Source organism: Perognathus longimembris, chromosome 7, assembly GCF_023159225.1.
Source record: "Perognathus longimembris pacificus isolate PPM17 chromosome 7, ASM2315922v1, whole genome shotgun sequence".
In the NCBI taxonomy this organism is placed as follows: Eukaryota; Metazoa; Chordata; class Mammalia; order Rodentia; family Heteromyidae; genus Perognathus; species Perognathus longimembris.
Genome location: NC_063167.1, coordinates 15,639,162 through 15,658,857, shown reverse-complemented (window position 1 = coordinate 15,658,857; position 19,696 = coordinate 15,639,162). Strand labels below are relative to the sequence as shown.

Genomic DNA, 19,696 nt, shown 5'->3' with positions numbered 1-19,696 from the left:
CATGGGGAACTGTGCCTGCGGGGACCTGTGCCCCTCGGGGACTTGTGCGGTTCGGGGACCTGTGCCCGCGGAGATCTGTGCCCCTCGGGGACCTGTGCCCGCGGAAACCTGTGCAGTACGGGGACCTGTGCCCGCGGGGACCTGTGCCGGGCGGCCCGGCCCTCGGGCCCGAAGGGATTCGCCTGTCTCACAGCCCCGCGCCGCCCCGGCCGGCCCTGCCGTCCATCACCCCCGGCCGGGCGGGGACTTCCACGCAGGACTCCGCACACAGCTCCACGAGGGACTGTGCGACTGCAGGTGAGGGCCGGCGAGGTGACCCAGGGCTTGCGCTGTGGGGTCCCAACGGCCTCCGGAGCCCAGTGGTTAGGGCAGCGCTGATAGCGATCGGCCCCTCGAGGGGCAGGTGGGTGGAGGGCGGGCCAGGGCCACGTGGCTCCGCCGGGCTAGGGCGGGAGGAGGGGCAGGCCGCGCCGCAGGCCCTCCTTGAGGAACTGCAGGTAGGTGGCCGTGGACGGGTCCTCGAAGGGGGCCGAGAAGCTGAAGGCGTTGTTCATGTCCTCGGGCTTCATGGAGGTGATGTCCAGGAAGTGGTTGGCGTTGATGTGGTGGACCTGGGAGAAGGGCCGTGAAGGGGCAGATGCGGAGGCTGCGGAGGCCCGGGCCCCGCCTCCCGGGCCCCCCCGGCCCCGCCTCCCGGGCCCCCCCGGCCCCGCCTCCCCCGGCCCCGCCTCTCGGAACCACCTCACCTCTACTGGCCCCGCCTCCCCGGGCCACCTCGCCTCCCCTGGCCCCGCCTCCCGGGCCCCCCTCCCCCCCGGCCCCGCCTCCCCGGCCCCGCCTCCCGGAACCACCTCACCTCTACTGGCCCCGCCTCCCCGGGCCACCTCGCCTCCCCTGGCCCCGCCTCCCCGGGCCCCCTCCCACCTCCCCGGGCCCCGCATCCCCGCCTCCTCCCCCTCCCTCACTACACAGTGAGACCAGGTGGGCTGTCATCACACAGCCTCACTAGAACCTTCCCCAAGCCGAGACTGGCTGCTTCAACACCCCCTTTTCCTCTGCCCTCCCGTCTCCTCGGCTCCTGTGACCCCTGAACTCCACGCTCACGTCTGTCAAAATGCCCAGCGTTCTGCAGTCTGCTTTTGCGCCTCACCCCAGCCACGGAGCACTTAACAGCAGGGTCACACATTTTGGTTTGTTTATTTGTTTGGTGTTTTCTCCCTATGAAGCCGAGGTCTAGACCTTGGGATGCTCCCGTCCGAGCCTCCCTAGCACCGGGATTACAGGCGTGCACCACAATGCCTGATGCTCAGAGCCCTGTCCTCACTGTTCTGCAAGGTTCCTGGCACAGAGTAGGTGCTCAGTGAACAAGTGAGGGAGGGAGTGACAACCATTCCACCAACGCGTGAGCGTGTATAGACACCCCAGGGCCGAGATTGTCTGCTCATCTCCATAACCCCAGGACTCCTCCAATGGGGAGCCGGTGACATGGGTGAACCCCTAGCTTTCCTCTTCCTGGGTCCCCGCTCCTCCAGACCTCGCTCATTCCCAAGCCTGGGCCAGCAGAAGCCGCCTCCTCCCCCATCTCAACAGATACCCCTCCAACTCCAGGCTGCCCCAAGCCCCAGGGGCTGCTGGCCCTCACCCTACAGCCCCAAGCCCCACACCAGCCACTCTGGGCCCAAGGAAGAGCAGCTTTGACCAGAGCTGGAGATGCTGAGGCTCTTGGGTGGGCCTAGCCTCGAAACTGTGCAAGATGGGGCTGGGAACGTGGCTTAGCCGTAGGTAGAGTGCTGCCTAGCAAGCATGAAGTCCTGGGTTCGATTCCTCAGCACCACATAAACAGTAAAAGCCAGAAGTGGCGCTGTGGCTCAAAGGTAGAGTGCTAGCCTTGAACAAAAGAAGCTCAGTGACAGCGCCCAGGCCCTGAGTTCAAGTCCCAGGACTGGCAAAAAACCAAACCAAAACAAAAAAGTAAAAAACAACTGTACAAGAACTCTCACCAAGTTCTCAAACCTTTCCCGGCTCCATTCCCTGTCCATGAAATGGGCCCTGCGGGCTCTCTGTCCACCAGCGGCGCAGGGAGGCCCCTGCCTGCCACCCCCGGAACCCACGGTGCCTACCACGGTGCCATTGGGCAGGCAGATCATCATCTCCACAGGGAAGCTGTACTTCTCCAGGTGCAGGCCAGCCAGCTGCGTGTGCGACGGGCTCTCCTGGTCGTGCTGTGGGGACCGGGGACACTCCTGACACCCCTGCCCCAGCACTGCCCGGGGGCTCCCGGGGGCTTCTCCCACCTGCTCACCTGCAGGTCCTCCAGCTCCTTCACCAGGGACCAGGTGCTGATGAAGCTCTCGTTGAGGAGGGTGAGGATGGGCGGACTTTCCAGGACGGTCTCCCGGAGAGTCCGCCCGGAACCTGCAAGAGGGAGGCCCAGCCCGAAGAGGGAGAGTGAGGGGCTCCACGTGTCTTCCTGGGGTCCCAATCAGCAATTTTTTGCATTTTTCTCAATACTGGGGTTTAAACTCAGGGCCTTGAGCTTGCTAGGCAGTTGCTAGACCACAACTTCAGCCCTTTTTGCTTTATTTTGCAGATAAGGTCTTGCTTTTGCCTGGGCTGATGTCAGATTGTGATCCTCCCATCTCTGCTTCCTGAGCAGCTGGGATTATAGGCATGAGCCACGACACTTGGTTTGTCCTTGCCTTCTTCCCCTCCCTTTCTTTTTATTTCTGCCTTTTCTGTTGGGTAGTATTATGGTTTGAATTTTACTACTTAAGCCATGCCTCTAGTCTCAGCTTTTCCTTTGAGATAGGGTTTTGCTAACCTTTTTGCTGAGAGTAGCCTTGAATCACAGTCCCCCCATCTCTACCTCTCAAGTAGCTGGGGTGATAGGAGCAAGACACTGGGATGCCAGCATCTCGTTTACTGTGACACAGACCGGAGAATGATGGAAGCAGGGCAGGGGCACTGTTCTCCTCAACTTCACGCCCACCACTGGATACCAAAGCACTCTGCATCCAGCTGGGTTTTCTCAGTCAGGGACATCGGCCCTGTGTTTCCTCTCATTTGTGGCAATGGCCTTATAAAGTCCAATGTACTTGCACACTCATTTCCACGACTGTGCTCCCTTTCGCTGTTGCACCCATTTCCCCTCACCTCAGCAGGACTGGTCATCCAGGGCTCCCCACAGCAGGATCGAGTGCACCAGCTTGTTCTCGGCCTTGGCTCGGTCGAAGGCCTCAGTGAACGGCAGGTAGCTGACCTACGGCCAAGCCAAGATGGAGTAAAGTTATTGTGTGTGGCCAAGGCTCTGTCCAGGGTCTGTGTGTAGTGCATATTTATACATGAGCATCTGTGTGCGGGCACCTGCAGGGAGTGTGTGTGTGTGTGTGTGTGTGTGTGTGTGTGTGTGCGTGCGCGCGTGTAGCAGGATGGCTGAGCCTCCTTCAGGCTTGGGTGCAAAGGGGAGGCTGCCAGAGTGCAGGCTGGCCCCATGTATACCTGTTCCAGTTCCTGGGCCCACAAGTGAGCCACACAGCACCTGGCCTCAGCCCCTAACCTTGACACTTCGCCCTGACCAGGCCTACCTTCTTTGTTTTTTTGTTTTTTGTGTTTTTTTTTGCCAGTCCTGGGACTTGGACTCAGGGCCTGAGCACTGTCCCTGGCTTCTTTTTGCTCAAGGCTAGCACTCTGCCACTTGAGCCACAGCGCCACTTCTGGCCGTTTTCTATATATGTGGTACTGGGGAATCGAACCCAGGGCTTCATGTATGCGAGGCAAGCACTCTTGCCACTAGGCCATATCCCCAGCCCCAGGCCTACCTTCTTGAAGGGGTACATGGCCACCTCCAGGCGCCGGGCAGCCTCCTCCCAGCTCAGTTCCTGCTGCCACTTGATCTCCTCAAACACAAACTGTAGCGGCTCCCCGGAGGGAGGGCGGCTGTCGATCCTGTTCCCGTCTTCGTCCAGGATCACGGAGGGCACCGAGGGGCCTGTGGCCTCCAGCTCCATCTGGGCAGGAATCAGCAGTGAGGGGCGTCCTGGAGATGGCCGGGAGCCTTGAAGGAGCCCCCACTCTGGGTTTGAAGAGAGCCTGAGACCCCCCCCCCCCAAAGGAGCAGGCAGTGGAACCGCCTGTGCCTACCTGGGGAATGTAGCCGATGTCCACCTCCATGCTGCTGCTCTCACTGGCCCCATACAACCACTCCATGTCCACATTCAGTGATCTGAGGACAGTCAGGGCAAAGCAACATCAACATCAAAGCCATTAGCATGTGTCAGATCCCATCTTAACTCCAGCAACCATCGCACTTGGCAGAGGAAGACCCCCAAGGCTTCAGATGGCACTACAAAGCCACTGGGCCAGTCGTGAGGTTCCCAAGGGCTCTCCAGGCTTGGCTCATGTCCTGCCCATGACCCTTCCCCTTCAAGGCAGAGTGACCGTCAGTGCTTGAGGCAGAACAGGGCCTTGGGTGAGCAGGTCTGGCTGGTCAGTGTAATCTGGAGATCTGCCACAAGGGGGCGCCCAGGACCGGCGGCCAACCACCTCTGTTCAGAGGCAGGGCAGGTGCCTTTAGGGTGTGACGACTCTGTGGCCTAGTTCTGCTGGTCACATTGTCCCTCCATGTCATCCAGCGCATCTACCCTGGGCTGGAAGGGGTATGCTGCTGTGGGTGTCAGCCTCCTTCCTAGGGTGGGCTAAACCCATGGGAGCAAGTGCCCCTTGCTGGGGAGGTAGGGCAAAGCCATGCACCCTCCTCAGCCTCCCTTTGGCTGTGTCTGTGCCCTACCTCTCCAAGGAGGGAGAGAAGCCACTCCACTACTGGGGATGGTGTGATCTCCACTCCGGCCCAGGGCAAGGAAACAGGCCCAGTGAGGGCCTGACTCCAGCTGTACTGCCCCTTGCTGCCAGGGCCAGGACTCGCCTGGGGCTCCGAGCTCCCAGCCCTACCCAGACCACTCAGGCCTGCTGAGTGTTCCCTTGTTGTCAGGAAGGAGTCCTGTGAGGCCAGGCCCTCCTGGGTCCCCATGCTGCCCTAACTGGTGGCCAAACAAGTGGGCAAGTAGCAACCCCTCCGGAGTTCAGTGGTGCAGGGCGTCTGCCCTCAGCCCTGGCGTGTGCCACTCCTCCTCCCCAGGGCTCTGCGTAGTGTTATTTCCTCTAGGAGGCCTTTCTGGACCCACTAGCTGGTCCTTCCAGCAGTGGCGGGCGCAGCTGTGGTATGGGTCTATCGGGGCTCTCGGGGGCAGAAGGCCAGCCTCAGGGAGGGCCTGGTGGCTTCTGTGTGGCATCCCAAGAGGGAGGACAAGCCCAGTGAGTGACGGGGAGACACTGGCCCGGTGACAGTGTGTGTCACCCTCGGCTGGCCTCACACACAGGCTCCGGCCCTGGCTGAGGTGGAGGTGGCTCTGGGCTCATCTGCTTCTGAGTGCTGGGAGCTTGGATGGGACCAGCTGCACCTGTGATTTGGCACAAAGAGCCGGAAGTCACGGACATGGGTGGCATCTTTGGAGAGGATGATGTGGCCGGTGAACTGGCCTGGTGAGAACCAGAAGGGGAAGTTGGGAGGCTCGCTGAGCTGGAACTCGGCGTGGATCCTGTGGGAACAGAGTCTGCTGAGCTGGAGCTCCCCGCTTCTCCCCCAAAGCCTGGAGCCAGACTGACTCCTTTTGGGGGAGAGGGCTAGGGGACGAGAAAAGGCGTGTACATGGCAGGGAGAGGGCCAGAGGTCCAGATGCTGCCCTCCTTCAAGACTGGTTTCCACACTGTCCTTGCGGGAAGCCTCGCCCACCCCCCTCCCTGAGCCCCCATGTCTGCCCTGTGAGCGGGGCCAGTGTCTTCTGTGTGGACATGGCCGTGGCCGCCAGCCCCAGGCCAAGCGAGCTCCAGGCAGTTCTCACGGAATCCTCGCCTGTCCTGGGAGGGCATCACCTCCATCCTGACCCACAGACCGGGAAACGGAAATTCAGAGCCTGAGCTCGCAGGGCCTGAGCTGGTGCCGCACCGTGGGCGGCCACTCACCGGAACGCCACGGTGTAGTAGGAGTCGCTGGTGGCCGTCAGGCAGGCCACCGCGCCCTGAGGGGCGAAGCGGGTCTTCACGAAGGGCCGCGGGTGGAACATGCTCAGGAGCCGGTGGATGAGGACCTGGTTCAGGGACAGCAGCGGGGGCTCAGGCGGGATCTGCTGGGGGCTGGGGGGAGGGTTGAGGTGCAGCGGGCCGGCACTGGGAGGGCACGTGGGGCTGGGCCCTTACCTCGTTGCCCTTGGGGGGCGGTGGGTAGAAGCGGTTGTTGGACAAGTAGCCGGTGAGGACGCTCAGCTCGCTGGGGATGACCCACCAGGGCTCGCCCAGCTCCTGGCCTCTTGGGGGAAGGAAGGGCTGGAAGTGGCGGGCGGCAAACACAGCGCTGGGCACGGCTGCCGTGGTCCAGTTGCGGAGGCCGGACAGGGCAAAGCGGGAGACCTGGGGCAGGAAGGCCGAGGCTCTGGGGCGCGGAGGACCTCAGCTGTGGGGGTCTTGTCCTTTGTGGGGTCTTCCCAGAGCCCTAGCCAGATCCGAGGCGGAGGGAGCCCCGTGAGGGTCACAAGCTTGGACAGAGGTTCAGCTCGCCCTTCCAGCACCCCCCAGGGAAGCCCTGTCCCAGCAGCCTGCTGGCAAGGCCCAGGCCAGGCTCAGGGCAGAGAGGGAGGGAGGGAGGGAGTGGAAGGGGCTGCCCAGGACGGGAAGTCGGGGAGGGAGGGGAGGGGGGAGCTCTGGGGCTCACACACAGGCCTCTGCCCTGTTCTAGGCATCCTGGTCCCCCATCATCCCTGCTTTCCACTCCCTGCTCCCCAACTCTCCTAACCACATCAGTTTGGGTTTGGAGGGGCAGCCATCCCTTGGGTACGGTTACAGTGGGAAGAGACCAACAGAAGGGGAAGGAAGGCAGCTTCAGGGGGTCCAGCCCCGGGTGTCACCTTGCCTCATGTCTGGACAAAGGCTTCCCTGGCCTGCTTCCACTGCCTGAGCTCACGGGCAGGAGAGCCGGGTGGGAAGCCGTGGACTGTGCACACGTCTGGAGCGAGCTCCAGCACCCGCGGCTGTCCTTACAGGCACAAATGGGGGCTGCCCGGTCCCCACAGGACAGCAGGCCCCTCTCCCTCCCCCCTATGTTGGAAGGGGGCACAGGGAAAGAGGTGCGGGGAGCTCCCACTCCTGCCTTGGCGATTTACCAAGCATGTTCTCAATGCGGACTGACTGTGCGGGGCGAGGCTGAGCTTGTCCACCTACTGGTCTGCTCACGGGCTGCCCAGCCCAGCAGGAGCTGCCAGAGAAGGGCGCTGGGCTTGCCCGTGGGGCTCTGCCAGGTGTGGGCCCGCCCTCCCGAGGGCACCTCCTGCTTCTCTCCTGCTCTCCCATCACACCGGGAGCCAGTCAGACTGAGTCTCCTTCCACTCGCTGGATGCCTCCCTCTTGTGCCCCCACCCCCTGGGGTGCCCACCCCATCCCCACCAGATGTGCTTCCCTCCTGCAGCCCCCACCCGGGCATTCAGCCCACATGTTCAGGTTACCGGCCAGCAGCTGGGTCCCCACTCTCCCCGCCCTGTTCTCCCAGCATCCTCTGGGCTGCCTCCTCCCACCCCACGGGCTGGCCTGCTTGTCCTCATCTACCCCTGTGCCGCCCCTGCTCCCTGCTGCCCGTGGAGACACACTAAAGACAGTGGCTCACTTCACAACCCACCATGGCGTCTCGCTGCTGCAGAGCTAAGGCCAAAGTCGGGTGGTGGTCAGGATGGCCTAGAGCGAGCAGGAGAGAGGGTGGGCAGGGGGCAGGGTGGGGGTGGTTTCAGACTGTCCCAGGGACCCCTGTGGGGGAGGCACTCCCCCCTCCTCCTCTTGGGGACTCTACCCTGCACCCCAGGTCCAACTCGCTGCAGTTCACCAGCACACGTCAGGCCCTGGCATTGCTAGAGGCCTGGGGAATTGGAGGGGCAGGAGAGGGAACCACTGCAAGTGGGCACTACTTGCTCTTTCCTCCAGCCCTGTGAGTGGGCTCTGCCAGATGTCCCTTCTTCCAGGAGGCCCTCCTAGATGACCCATCTTGGGGAGGGACTCATGCTTCCCTCCTGCTCCCCCATGGACTGGGAACCTGTGCAGCAGGTCCCAATCACACTCCTGGGCACAGTGGGCATGCAGAGGGCAGCCAACAGAGGAAGGAAAAAAGAAGAGGCTCAAACACGGCCACCTTGCCCGGACTCACCCCTAGGAACCCATCTTTGCTCTTTGTCATGGTCTCTGGGAGCAGAGGCTGGAAGCGGGCCTCTATGGTGAGTGTCTCCTCGCCGGGGTCAGCAGGCAGCGCCTCGTCCTCATAGCTGGCTGCAGGAGTTGACCCTACGGGACACAGATGGCTGGGGACATCCTGCCTTGGGCTCAGGGCCTGGGTTCTCCCAGGACACCCAAGTGGAAGGAGCCAGGCTTCCTGGGGTAACAGTGACCAGTCTCCAAAGACACAGCCTGGTGCATAGCACTGCACGTTCACACCGGCCCAGGGAGCGACTCTCATGGCCAACTCCATTTTACAAGTGAGGGGCTGGAGGCTCGGAGAGGTGAAGTCACTTCCTCAGGGCCACACAGCCAGGCGGGGAGGGGGGAGGCCTGCTTTGCTCTACACTTGAATCTGTCACAATCCTCCTGGCCTTAGGCAGCCCTGACAGCGGGCAGTGATGTGAATGTGCACATCCAAGGTGGCTCTCAGCCGGGCATAGCAGCACACAGGTTACCTCTCCAGAACACAGTTGTCTAGAACCACCTCAGACCTACCAAGTGAGGCTGTCAGATGTGAGTCAGGGAACTGTCGTGTGTGTGTGTGTGTGTGTGTGTGTGTGTGTGTGACACTAGGGTTTGAACTCAGGGCCTGGCGCTTGCTAGGCAGGAGTTTTACCACCTGAGCCATGCCTCTAGCTCTTTTTGCTTTATTTTTTTCAGGTAATTTCTTACAGTTTTTGCCTGTATCAGTCTGGTCCTTGATTCTACTACTTCTGCTTCCCTCACAGCGAGGGTGATAGGTGCTCAGATTTTTTGTTGAGATGCAGTCTTAACTGTTTGCTAGGGTAGGCAAAAAGTTTGCTGGGGTGGGATCTGTGATCTGGATCTGTCTTCCAAGTAGCTGAGGTTATAGGCTGAACCACTGTCTGCCCTATCCCTTTAGTTTTAAAAGAAGGATATTCCAACTGGGTGCTGATGGCTCACACCTGTAATCCTAGCTACTCAGGAGGCTGAGGTCTGAGGATCGCAATTCAAAGCCAGCCTGGGCAGGAAAGTCTGTGAGACTCTTATCTCCCATTAATGACCAGAAAACCAGAAGTGATGCTAAGGCTCAAAATGGTAGAGCCCTAGCTTAGACCAAAAACTCAAGGACAGTGCCCAGGCTCAGAGTTTAAGGCCTATGACAAAAAAAAGGATTATTTCCCAAACTATAAATAATATTTGCCTGTTATAGACAATTTGTAAGAATTTTAAGATATAAAGCAGAACATTAAGCACATTCATAGCTCTATCAACTAGAGACAGCTGTTTCTCTTGCTTTGATTTTATTTATTGCCCTCTAATTTCCCTAAACATGGTCCCTTGTGCACTCACAGATTAGAAGCAATGAAGGATTCTTTCTCCCTGAGAATCAAAAGTGCTCCCACCCCAGCAGGCTTTGCTAACTTATTATGAGGGAATGCTGGCTCCTGCTCTAAGGACCAGGAGACACACACACAGGGGCTTAGAGAAGCAAATGCAGAGTAAGAGGCAAAGGAAATGTCAGCAAGACAGAATGGCCCACAGGGTCACATGGTCACGGACACATGGTCACTGCAGCTAATTTGCATCTTCATCTGCTCTCTGGCAACAACTACAGGTCACCGGGCAGCTAGTGGCCAACTTCCCTGAGATGCTGTGGTCCTTCTGCTCTGAGAGAAACTGGAGTCTCTCTCCCACCTCTTCCATTGACTGACTTCAATCAGGTGATCTGTGCCGGGGTCCTATGTTCAAAACGTCCTAAAAGGTTAGAGGGATGGGACACAGACTGGGTGGGGTAGGGTGAGGGGGTGGCTGGGGAGAGAGAAGTATTTTATAATTCCTTAGAATGTTTCTACCTCTCATCGAAAAAAAAAAGTCAGATTAGAAGTAGGCAAAGGTAGCAAGAAGGGATAGGAATCTGACAGTACCTAAGCAGACAGAGTTGTAGGTCACCACTCACAACTGTGGCTCCAGTTTGCTCAACACTCCTGACAAAGCTACCCGTCGTGACTTTACATCCATTTCCTCTAATCCTCATACCAATTCTAACCGGGCTCTCCAGCTTAGGCATACATTATGCTTTTGCCTCAAACAGTGCAAGTTAAACTCCCAAACTATGGGCATCAGAACAGTGTCCATCTCCCGTTGCTGTCCTGGGGTGGAAGGAGAGGGCTACGGGAAGTACCTACATGACAGTGGCTGGCAGGCAGGGCCTTGTTCAGAAATGTGTGGGAGCCGGGCACCAGTGGCTCACGCCTGTAACCCTAGCTACTCAGGAGGCTGAGATCTGAGGATCACAATTCAAAACCAGCCTGGGCAGGAAAATTTATGCCACTCTTATCTCCAATACACTACTCAGAAAAAACCGGGAGTGGCGCTGTGGCTCAAGTGGTAGAGTGCTAGCCTTGAGCCAAAGACGCTCAGGACAGTGCCCAGGCCCTGAGTTCAAGCCCCAGGACTGGCAAAAAAAAAAAAAAAAAGTGTGAGAAAACAGCCTGGGTGCTGTAGCATCTCACCTACTGGGTCCCCGGAGGGGGACCCCTGCGCCCCCCCCCCCCGTCCCCAGCCTCTCTACTACCTGTCAGCTTTTCGGCGATGGGTTTGAACTCCTCGGGGCTGATGTACAGATCCTGGTCCGTGTCCAGCGAGGAGAAGAGGAAGAGGCCGTCCGTCCCCAGGGCCCTCAGCGCGGACTCCTGGTGGGACAAAGCGGCTGGCTGAGCGCCGGGGAGCGGCCACCGTCTGCCGGTCCCCTGACCCAGCGGCGCCGGCCGCCCTCTTCCTGCGCTCCCCACACTGCCACCCCTGAGGGGTCCCCGGCCTCGGTCCCCGTCCCGTCGCTCCCGGTCCCGGCTCCACTCGGTGCCTTCCTCCGCGGTCCCGTCCCCACCCCTTCCGCCCGCCCCGGCCCACCGCCCCTCCGCACCGACCCGGCCCCCGGCTCCCCTCGCGCCCTCCGCCTTTGTCTGCGGCCACCGCGCCGGGCGCCGTCCCCGCGGCCCCGGGCAGGTCTGCCCAGTCCCGACCGGTCTCTCGCCGCTTCCCAGCGCCCTCCAAGTTTCCAGCGCTTGGTTCCCTTCTTCCTTCTTTCCCGCCTCCTCCTCCAGCCCCCCCCCCCCCGCGGTGCCCCGGCGCGCCCGGGTCTCCTCCCACCCAGCCCGCAGCGCCCCATCCCGGCCCGGCCCGACCTGTCGCGCGGCGGCCTGGGCCTCGGCGAGGCGGGCGAAGACCCGGGCGGCGGCGGCGGCCGCGGCCGCGGCCAGCAGGGCCCCGAGCAGCGCCAGGGCGCGGGCGCAGCGGCGCGGGGTCGGAGGCGGCGGCGTCGCGGCCGAGCCCGGGCTGCGGGGCCCGCGTTCGCCCGGCCGGGCCCGGCCCATAGTCGCGACTCCGCGGGGGATCCGCTGGCAGCTCGGCGCCGACTAACGGGCCCGGCGGGGCCAGGGGGCGGGGCCACGGGACGACACGGGCGGGGCCGTGGCAGGAGATGGGAGGGGCCATGGACGACGTGGGCGGGGCCTTCGCTGGCACGGGGCGGGGCCTAGCGCAGGGCACAGCGCGAACAAGAGGCGGGGCTGCGGCCGCGGCCGACACAGGTCCCACCCCGGGTTTGAGGCTAACCGGGTTGTTGAGACCCACGTGGAGAGGGCGGGAGGCGGGGTAAGAGGAGGTGGGGACATGAATGGACGGGGCTAGCGGAGGTGGGACCTGCAGGGGCGGGGCTAGCAGAGGTGGGACCTGCAGGGGCGGGGCCGGGGCTAGCGGAGGTGGGACCTGCAGGGGCGGGGCTAGCGGAGGTGGGGCCCTTCAGGGGCGGGGCTGAGGCTAGCGGAGGTGGGGACCTGCAGGGGCGGGGCTGAGGCTAGCGGAGGTGGGACCTGCAGGGGCGGAGCTAGCGGAGGTGGTACCTGCAGGGGCGGGGCCGGGGCTAGCGGAGGTGGGACCTGCAGGGGCGGGGCCGGGGCTAGCGGAGGTGGGACCTGCAGGGGCGGGGCCGAGGCTAGCGGAGGTGGGACCTGCAGGGGCGGGGCTAGCGGAGGTGGGACCTGCAGGGGCGTGGCCGAGGCTAGCGGAGGTGGGACCTGCAGGGGCGGGGCCGGGGCTAGCGGAGGTGGGACCTGCAGGGGCGGGGCCGAGGCTAGCGGAGGTGGGACCTGCAGGGGCGGGGCTTGCGGAGGTGGGCCCTGCAGGGGCGTGGCCGAGGCTAGCGGAGGTGGGACCTGCAGGGGCGGGGCCAGGGCTAGCGGAGGTGGGACCTGCAGGGGCGGGGCTGGGACTAGCGGAGGTGGGACCTGCAGGGGCGGGGCTAGCGGAGGTGGGACCTGCAGGGGCGTGGCCGGGGCTAACGGAGGTGGGACCTGCAGGGGCGGAGCCGAGGCTAGCGGAGGTGGGGACCTGCGTTCGGCGGAGCCCCCAGGGCCTTGGTCCGGAGGGAGGGAGGCCGGGCCGGGCGCCGCCGGCGTCCTCACCCGCCTGCTTTGCAGCGTCCCGGGCATCTAGAACTAGGAGTCGGCTCCCTCCTCTGAGGAATCACTGGAGTTTCCAATTTCACTCCCGCCAGCTGGCCTGGAAGCCTTGCGGCCTCCACAAGGCATGGCCCGGATTCCCTGCTGTGGACCGGGCAGCCACAGGAGGCCCTCGGGGCTGGGCTGCCGCGGCCCTCCGCTGGGTCCGCCTGGCGCAGGCTTGGATCAGGGCCTTGGGCAGGGAGGCGGGCCGAGTTGGAGAAAATATTTCCCCATCTGTCAATCCCCAGGAACCATGGCTCCTGCCAGGCTTTCTTCCGTCAGTTCTGGCCGGGGAGCAGGGAGGGGCGTTGTGAAGCCTCTAGACAAAGACTCAGCCCCGGGGAGCAAGCTGCGTCCTTTGGAGATGACCAGCACCCCCAGCACATGGGCACGTACCTACTGGGTTTGGGAAGTCAGAAGATCTCATGGTTTCCAGGCCCCTACTTTGTGCCAGGCCTTGATTCTCTCATTTTGTTCTAAGGCCATTTGGTGGGGAGAGGCTTGCTTGCTTCTTTTAAAATCAAAAGCCTGAGCTCTGGCAACTCCGGCTGTTGGGGACAGGGCTGCCATCCTCCCTCTCAGGGTTAACAGGGCGGGGGGGGGGGGTTGTGTAACCAGCCTCACTAAGTCGGGGATAGGGGACTGCTCTATACTGCTGCTTCTGTCCTTGTACCCCTCAATTACAACAGTGCCACGCAAGAAGGGCCCACACAGGACCTGGCACTCCATAGAATTGGATGCGTGCCTTCCTGGACCTTCCAGAGCTGTGGCCTGGCCCAGCTCCTGGCCTGTGCTCTGACTGCAGTGTGTCCTCAGAGGGACACTTGGGAGGGCCTGACATCTGGTGTTGCTGTCCCAAGGCTGCCAACTGTGCCACTTCCAACTCATTACCACTAATGTTTGGGGACGCCCTTCATACACCAGATGCTATTAGAAAGCTAGATTCCATTTTAGCAGGAGGCAGAACTAAGGCAGCACAAAGCAGGTTAGGAGGGAAGATGGATGAGCTATGCATGGCCTGGCCTCACCTCAAGAGAATAAACCTGGGGAGTTTTCTTTGCCAGAGTACTTTTATGTATCATGCTTGCCTTTTATGAAAGACACAGAAAACCCACTAGTCTCTGCTGTCCAGTACAGAGGGTTGGAGATGCACGTCAACAGGGTGTCTCAAAGCTGGGGAGGAACATGGTGGAGGAGCTGACTTATCTACTGCTACGTTAAGCAGGGTGGGGTCCCTGCCTCAACCCTAGCCTCACCGCAGTGCCTCCCCACCTGCATCCATCTGTGTGTCTGTCTCTCTCACACATCCACCTTCCCCGGCCTTCCAGCAGTATCTTTTCTGCTGCAGGGAAGGCCTTTCTCCTGAAGAGGGTGCTGCTACTCCACTCCAGCTCTAACACTTCAGAAGGCCGGGACAAGGAAAGGGGGCCATTGGGTTGTGAGTTTTTATTACAATTATTATTTTCCTTAATTTTTTCTTTAATGGCATAAAATTGTGGAGCATCATATGGAGTCTCCATAAAGGTGTATGTTTTATAGTGTTCAAACCACACTGGCTCTGGGAAATTTTGTGTTTTCTACTTCTTGGTAGTGCTTAGGTTTGAACCCAGGACCTCGCACTTGCTAGGCAAATGGTCCCAGATCAGTAAGTTTTAATGTTTTGTCCAGGGCCTCCATCTATTTACCTATGCTTGACACAGAGTCTTCCCCTCCACACTCCCCCTCCCCCCATCTATCTTGTGTATTGAGATGGAGGGGGGGTGGTGTCTCACTACTGACTAACTTTTTCACCTGGGTTGGCCTCAAACTGCCATCTTCTTGACCTCTGCTTCTCAGTATCGGGATGATCATGCCAGCTCTGTAGGAATCTTGTAGGCCACGGACACAAATTCTTTATATGATATAAAGCCATTCAACAAGGCATTGCACGTATAACATGATTTTAAATAAATAAATATATAATTTTACTGTTATTATTAAGGTGCTGTACAGAGGGATCATTGTTTCATGAGTCAGGTAATGAGCTATTATTTTCTGGGACAATGTCACCTCTTCCTTTGTTTGGTTTTGTTTTTGTTGCCAGTCCTGGGGCTTGAACTCAGGGCCTGAGCACTGTCCCTGGCTTCTTTTTGCTCAAGGCTAGCACTCTACCACTTGAGCCACAGTGCCTCTTCCAGCTTTTTCTATATATATGTGGTGCTGAGGAAGCAAACCCAGGGCTTCATGTATACGAGACGAGCACTTTACCACTAGGCCACATTCCCAGCCCCCTCACCTCTTCCTTTGCTTTCCACCAGTTTCTCCCCCTATTCCCTGGCCACAAGTTTCACATAGGTCATTTTCTACATAGTGTATACTGAATACCATGATTGCATTTGTTCACCCTTCCTCTCCCTGTGTTCCCTTTCCTCCCCCAAAAGAAAAACAACAACAAACCACCACCACCAATAACAATAAAAACTCCCTCATGTTTCCATTCCTGGAGTTTATTTCAATAAATAGTATTTTCAACGTTCGGAGAAGCCATGCCCTTGGGTTCGTCCCCTAAGAGCATCCTTCTTTGGTCTGTATGTGACTGTCTAGATCCCTGTGTCATTTATGATGTTCAGTTATACTTTTTGTGGATTTACATATGAGAGAAAACATGCACCATTTGTCTCTCCGAGCTTGACTTACTCAATTAACATGACTTGTTCTAGGCCCATCCGTTTCCAAGACATAATCTTTTTTTTTTTTTTTTGCCAGTCCTGGGGCTTGAACTTAGGGCCTGAGCACTGTCCCTGGCTTCCTTTTGCTCAAAGCTAGCACTCTACCACTTGAGCCACAGCGCCACTTCTGGCTTTTTCTGTATATGTGGTGCTGGGGAATCGAACCTGAGGCTTCATGTATACGAGGCAAGCACTCTACCACTAGGCCATATTCCCAGCCCTGGCTGTGACTTTTTAAAAAGACATTTCGAACAGCCAGAAAACAGAAACAGCCCTGGCTCCCCTTAGTGGGTGAGCAAATGCTGTGTGGAATAGCCAGGCAGTGGATGTTTTTCGGATAATACTACAACATGGTGTTATCTTAAAATGTTATGCTGAGTAAACGCAGCCAGGCACAAAAATTCCATTCCTCCGAGATATCCAGAATGAACAAATCCATGGAGATGGAAAGTGGATGAATGGTTGCCAGGAGCACGAATGGGAAAGGGAGCGGTTGCTAATGGGTACAAATTTTCTTTCTGAATATTCTAAAATTAGCTTATGATAAGGATTACACAACTCTGAATATTCTATAAAAACATCAATTGCACAATTTAAAGGCGTGGGTTTTGGTGGCATAGGAACGATATAACCCAGCAAGGTTGCTTGGTGCTTGGTGTGTTTCTGAGAGCAAAGGGGCAGACCGGGCTGGACAGGCTCGGAGGTGGGACATGGCCTGCGCTGGAAGAGGCCGGGAATCTGCTGGAGAAGAATGGGAACTGCTGTTAGGCTGGAGGTGGGTGGGAAAGGAATGAAGCATCCGCTCTGGGCTTGAGCCTCTGGTGCTGGAGGAGGAAGGCTGGAGGGCTCTGCGTGGTTGAGCCATCTTTGATGTCCAGATAGGGGACATCAGGACATGGGGACCCCTCAGTGCTGTCAGGGAGCACTGTGTATATGAGTCTGGAGCTGTGAGCTACAGGCATGGTGGAGCCTGGGCTATAACTCTGGAAGCTGTCAGCCTGGGAATGATATTTAGAGCCACAGGATTCAATGAGATCATGGGAGGAGGGAGAGGAAGCACGGCCTTTGGCCCGAGGGGCCGCAGATGCGGCTGAGCCTTGGGGGCATGGAGGGGCTTTGGCTGGATTCACAGGCTGTGATGAGTCAGGAAGTAGATTAGATTTAGAGGCTTAGACAGGCTTGGCTTGGCTCTTGAACTGTCCAGCCAGGGAGAGAGATTTGTTTCCTGGGGTGAAGAAATCATGTCTAGGCTTCCCTGGATGGGAGGTTTTGTGTGTGTGTGTGTGTGTGTGTGTGTGTGTGTGTGTGTGTGTAAGTTTTTGTAGTTATTGTTGTTTGATGCTGGTTCGGGGGTTTGAACTCAGGGCCTGGGTGCTTGCTGTCCATGAGCTCTTCTGCTCATGGCTAGCATTCTACCAATTGAGCCACAGCTCCACTTTGGGCTTAATTGGAGGCAAAAGTCTCACAGACTTTCCTGCCCAAATTAGCTTCAACTGCAATCCTCAGATCTTAGACTCCTGTGTAGCTAGGCAAATAGGTGTGAGCCACGGGCGCCTGGCTTGGGTGGGGAGATGTGTTAATTGCTCCTCTGTGGGAAGAATCCAGGTGCCCAGAGGTGTCCCCAGTGGACACTGTGTTCTGGCCTGTCCAGCTCAGCTGCCTACCAGCTGCCTGGAGCCTTTGAGACCAGTGCCCCTACTCTCATCCTGTTTGTTGGGGGCAGTTGGGCCATGTTCACAAGCTCCCGAGTCAGGAGTGAGAATCACTGGACAGGAGTGAGAACTAGCTGAGGCTTTTGGGGTGCTGGGTATTGAATGTTTAAATCCATTCAGTACTCAGGACTCGGAGATTTGAAAACGTAAAGACTGCTGAATTCCAAACCTAATGCTGACATATGGGGACCTTCCAGCCGTTCATCTGGCCAGGCAGATGGCGCTGGACTCATTGTCCCAGATAAGGTGCCTCCCGGCTTACCATTCTAGTTACATCCAGGCCCAGGTGGGAACAGGGCAGAGTGCGGAGCCACCCAGCCACACACAGGACCCTCGGGTGCCCAGGGCGTGAGAAAGTTCAAACTGGGACAGGCTTTGCTGGTCACTTGAAAGAGGAAGGGAGGGAAGTGCACTCAGCTGACACATCAGAGTTCTGGTCTCAAAGGAGTAGAGAAGGGCTTAGTGGGGCTGGGAATGTAGCCTAGTGGTAGAGCGCTTGCCTCGCATGCATGAGGCCCTGGGTTCGATTCCACATACACAGAAAAACCTGGAAGTGGCGCTGTGGCTCAAGTGGTAGAGTGCTAGCCTTGAGTAGAAGCAGCTCAGGGACAGTGCTCAGGCCTGAGTGTAGACTCCAGGACTGATGAGCACGTATGCAACCCCCACGGCCCCCCCGCCCCCCCCTGCACAGCACACCAGGAGAAACAGGACTGGCTGGAACTCCTGGAGCCATGGAGAAAGAAGTCAAGGAAGTCAAGGACAGGCTGAGCCCTGGGGACAAAGGTGACAGGGATGGAGAGGGGGAGCATGAGGGGTTGGGAGGTATTTCAATTGTTCCTCACTGGAAGGGATCTGGGTGTCCAGAGGGACTTACCAGGGAGCGGGCAAGGTCCGAGAGCAGGCAGCAAGCTTTCTCTGCCAGGTGGGGTCCATGGTGCTCCGGGCGGAGCACCATGTCCCTAGAGAGACAGTGCAGCAGCGGTCTGGGCTGCTGGTGACTTGCCAGTGGTCGTCTCGTCTTTGGACAGGTATAGTGTCAGGGCCACTTGGTGACTGCAAGTGGGCAACCATGTGACTAATGGCAAAAGCCCAGGACCCCAGAAAAGTGCAGCTCTCAGCCTCCCAGGTAGCTAGGATTACAGGTGTGAGCCACTGGTGCCTGGCTATTTACTATTTTGAAGTGCTAGGGTTTTAACTCAAGGTCTTGTGCTTGCTAAGCAAGCAACCTACTATTTGAGCTACATACAGATGACACTGTTATCACTCACTTACCCTGCCTCCTACCTCCACCTCTCATGCACCTGGAAATAGGTGTGTAGCACCAAGCCAGCACTACGCCTCACTTGTCTGAAGGAAAGAGTAGAGGGAGAGTAATTTCAGAGTTACTGTTGATTTCACTGAAGGAGGGGGATGGGATGTCCATTGTCACAACAGGAGCACTCCTCAGAAAGGACAGGACACTTATTTTGCTAGGACAATAGCCTAAGCTCTGAATGGGTTAAGGGCCACCCTGACTTGAGCCATTTACATGATGGTGGGGAAATGAGGGCCTGGGGAATGGTAGGGAGACCCCTGTGGGTCTCCACGGAGGCCACGAGAAGCTAGGAACAGCTGTTCATCTGAGCAAACCCCTTTGACCTGGCTGGGAGCTGGTGGCTCAAGCCTGTCATCCTAGCTGCTCAGGAGGCTGAGATCTGAGGACTGCAGTTTGAAGCCAGCCTGGGCAGAAAAGTCCTTAAGACTCTTTTCTCCAATTAACCACCAACAAGCCAGAACTGGAGCTGTGGCTCAAGTGGTAGAGGACCTGCCTTGAGTGAAAAAGCTAAGCAAGAGCGTGAGGCTCTGGGTTCAAATCTCAGTACTGGCGCACACACGCGCGTGTACGTGTGCACACACACACACACAAAACCTCTTTAGCTTCATTTCCCTCCTTGGTGAGTGGGTGCCATCTTTTCCTGCCTCTTAGCAGAATAAAGAATTTTCAGGGACTCTGCAGAGAAGAAAATTAACCTGGACTTCCAGCACCACCCGGAAAGAGGCACCGGCAAATTCTCCCCCCCTCCCCCTGGCCCCGCCCTGCCCCTGCACCCCGAGGCCACAGGTGCTCTGGACAGTCAACAAATCTCCATCCCAATTTCCACACTCAGGACTACTTGCAAATCCCGCTCACTGCAAAGCACAGAAAGCATTCAGATTTATTGCTTTGAGAGTCTGCTCTGTCTCCTGGGCCTGGCTGATTCAGTTTCCTCCAAGTTTCCAAGCGTTTTGTTTTTTTAAAAAGGAGACATTTCTGACAGCAGTTTTGGTTCACATTTACAAAGTTCATGTAGGAACAATTACCACCATCGGTATTCTATGCGATGTGTCTACCCGGGTGGAGGGAATTCCATTCACCCTAGACAGCAGGTTTTAATTTTTCCTGATGGAGAAACAGAGCTGAGAGAGGTTAAGGGCTTACCCAGGGCCACACAGCACCGGGAAAGGGCAGGGCAGGGCGGAGGGC

At 58.3% G+C, this 19,696-nt stretch overlaps 1 protein-coding gene across 1 annotated transcript; it reads right to left on the bottom strand.

Annotated features, from left to right (window-relative positions):
• Nucleotides 1-242: 242 nt before the first annotated feature.
• Nucleotides 243-11,683, bottom strand: Selenon (selenoprotein N). The gene is made up of 12 exons (XM_048350551.1): nt 11,457-11,683; nt 10,847-10,964; nt 8,240-8,373; nt 6,253-6,462; nt 6,019-6,143; nt 5,457-5,594; nt 4,141-4,222; nt 3,819-4,007; nt 3,154-3,259; nt 2,303-2,415; nt 2,121-2,222; nt 243-611 (listed from the first exon to the last, which is right to left on the bottom strand). Exons 1-12 carry the CDS (start codon nt 11,643-11,645, stop codon nt 444-446), a joined length of 1,674 nt encoding a protein of 557 aa, XP_048206508.1. The 5' UTR covers nt 11,646-11,683; the 3' UTR covers nt 243-443.
• Between the last annotated feature and the right edge of the window lie 8,013 nt (nt 11,684-19,696).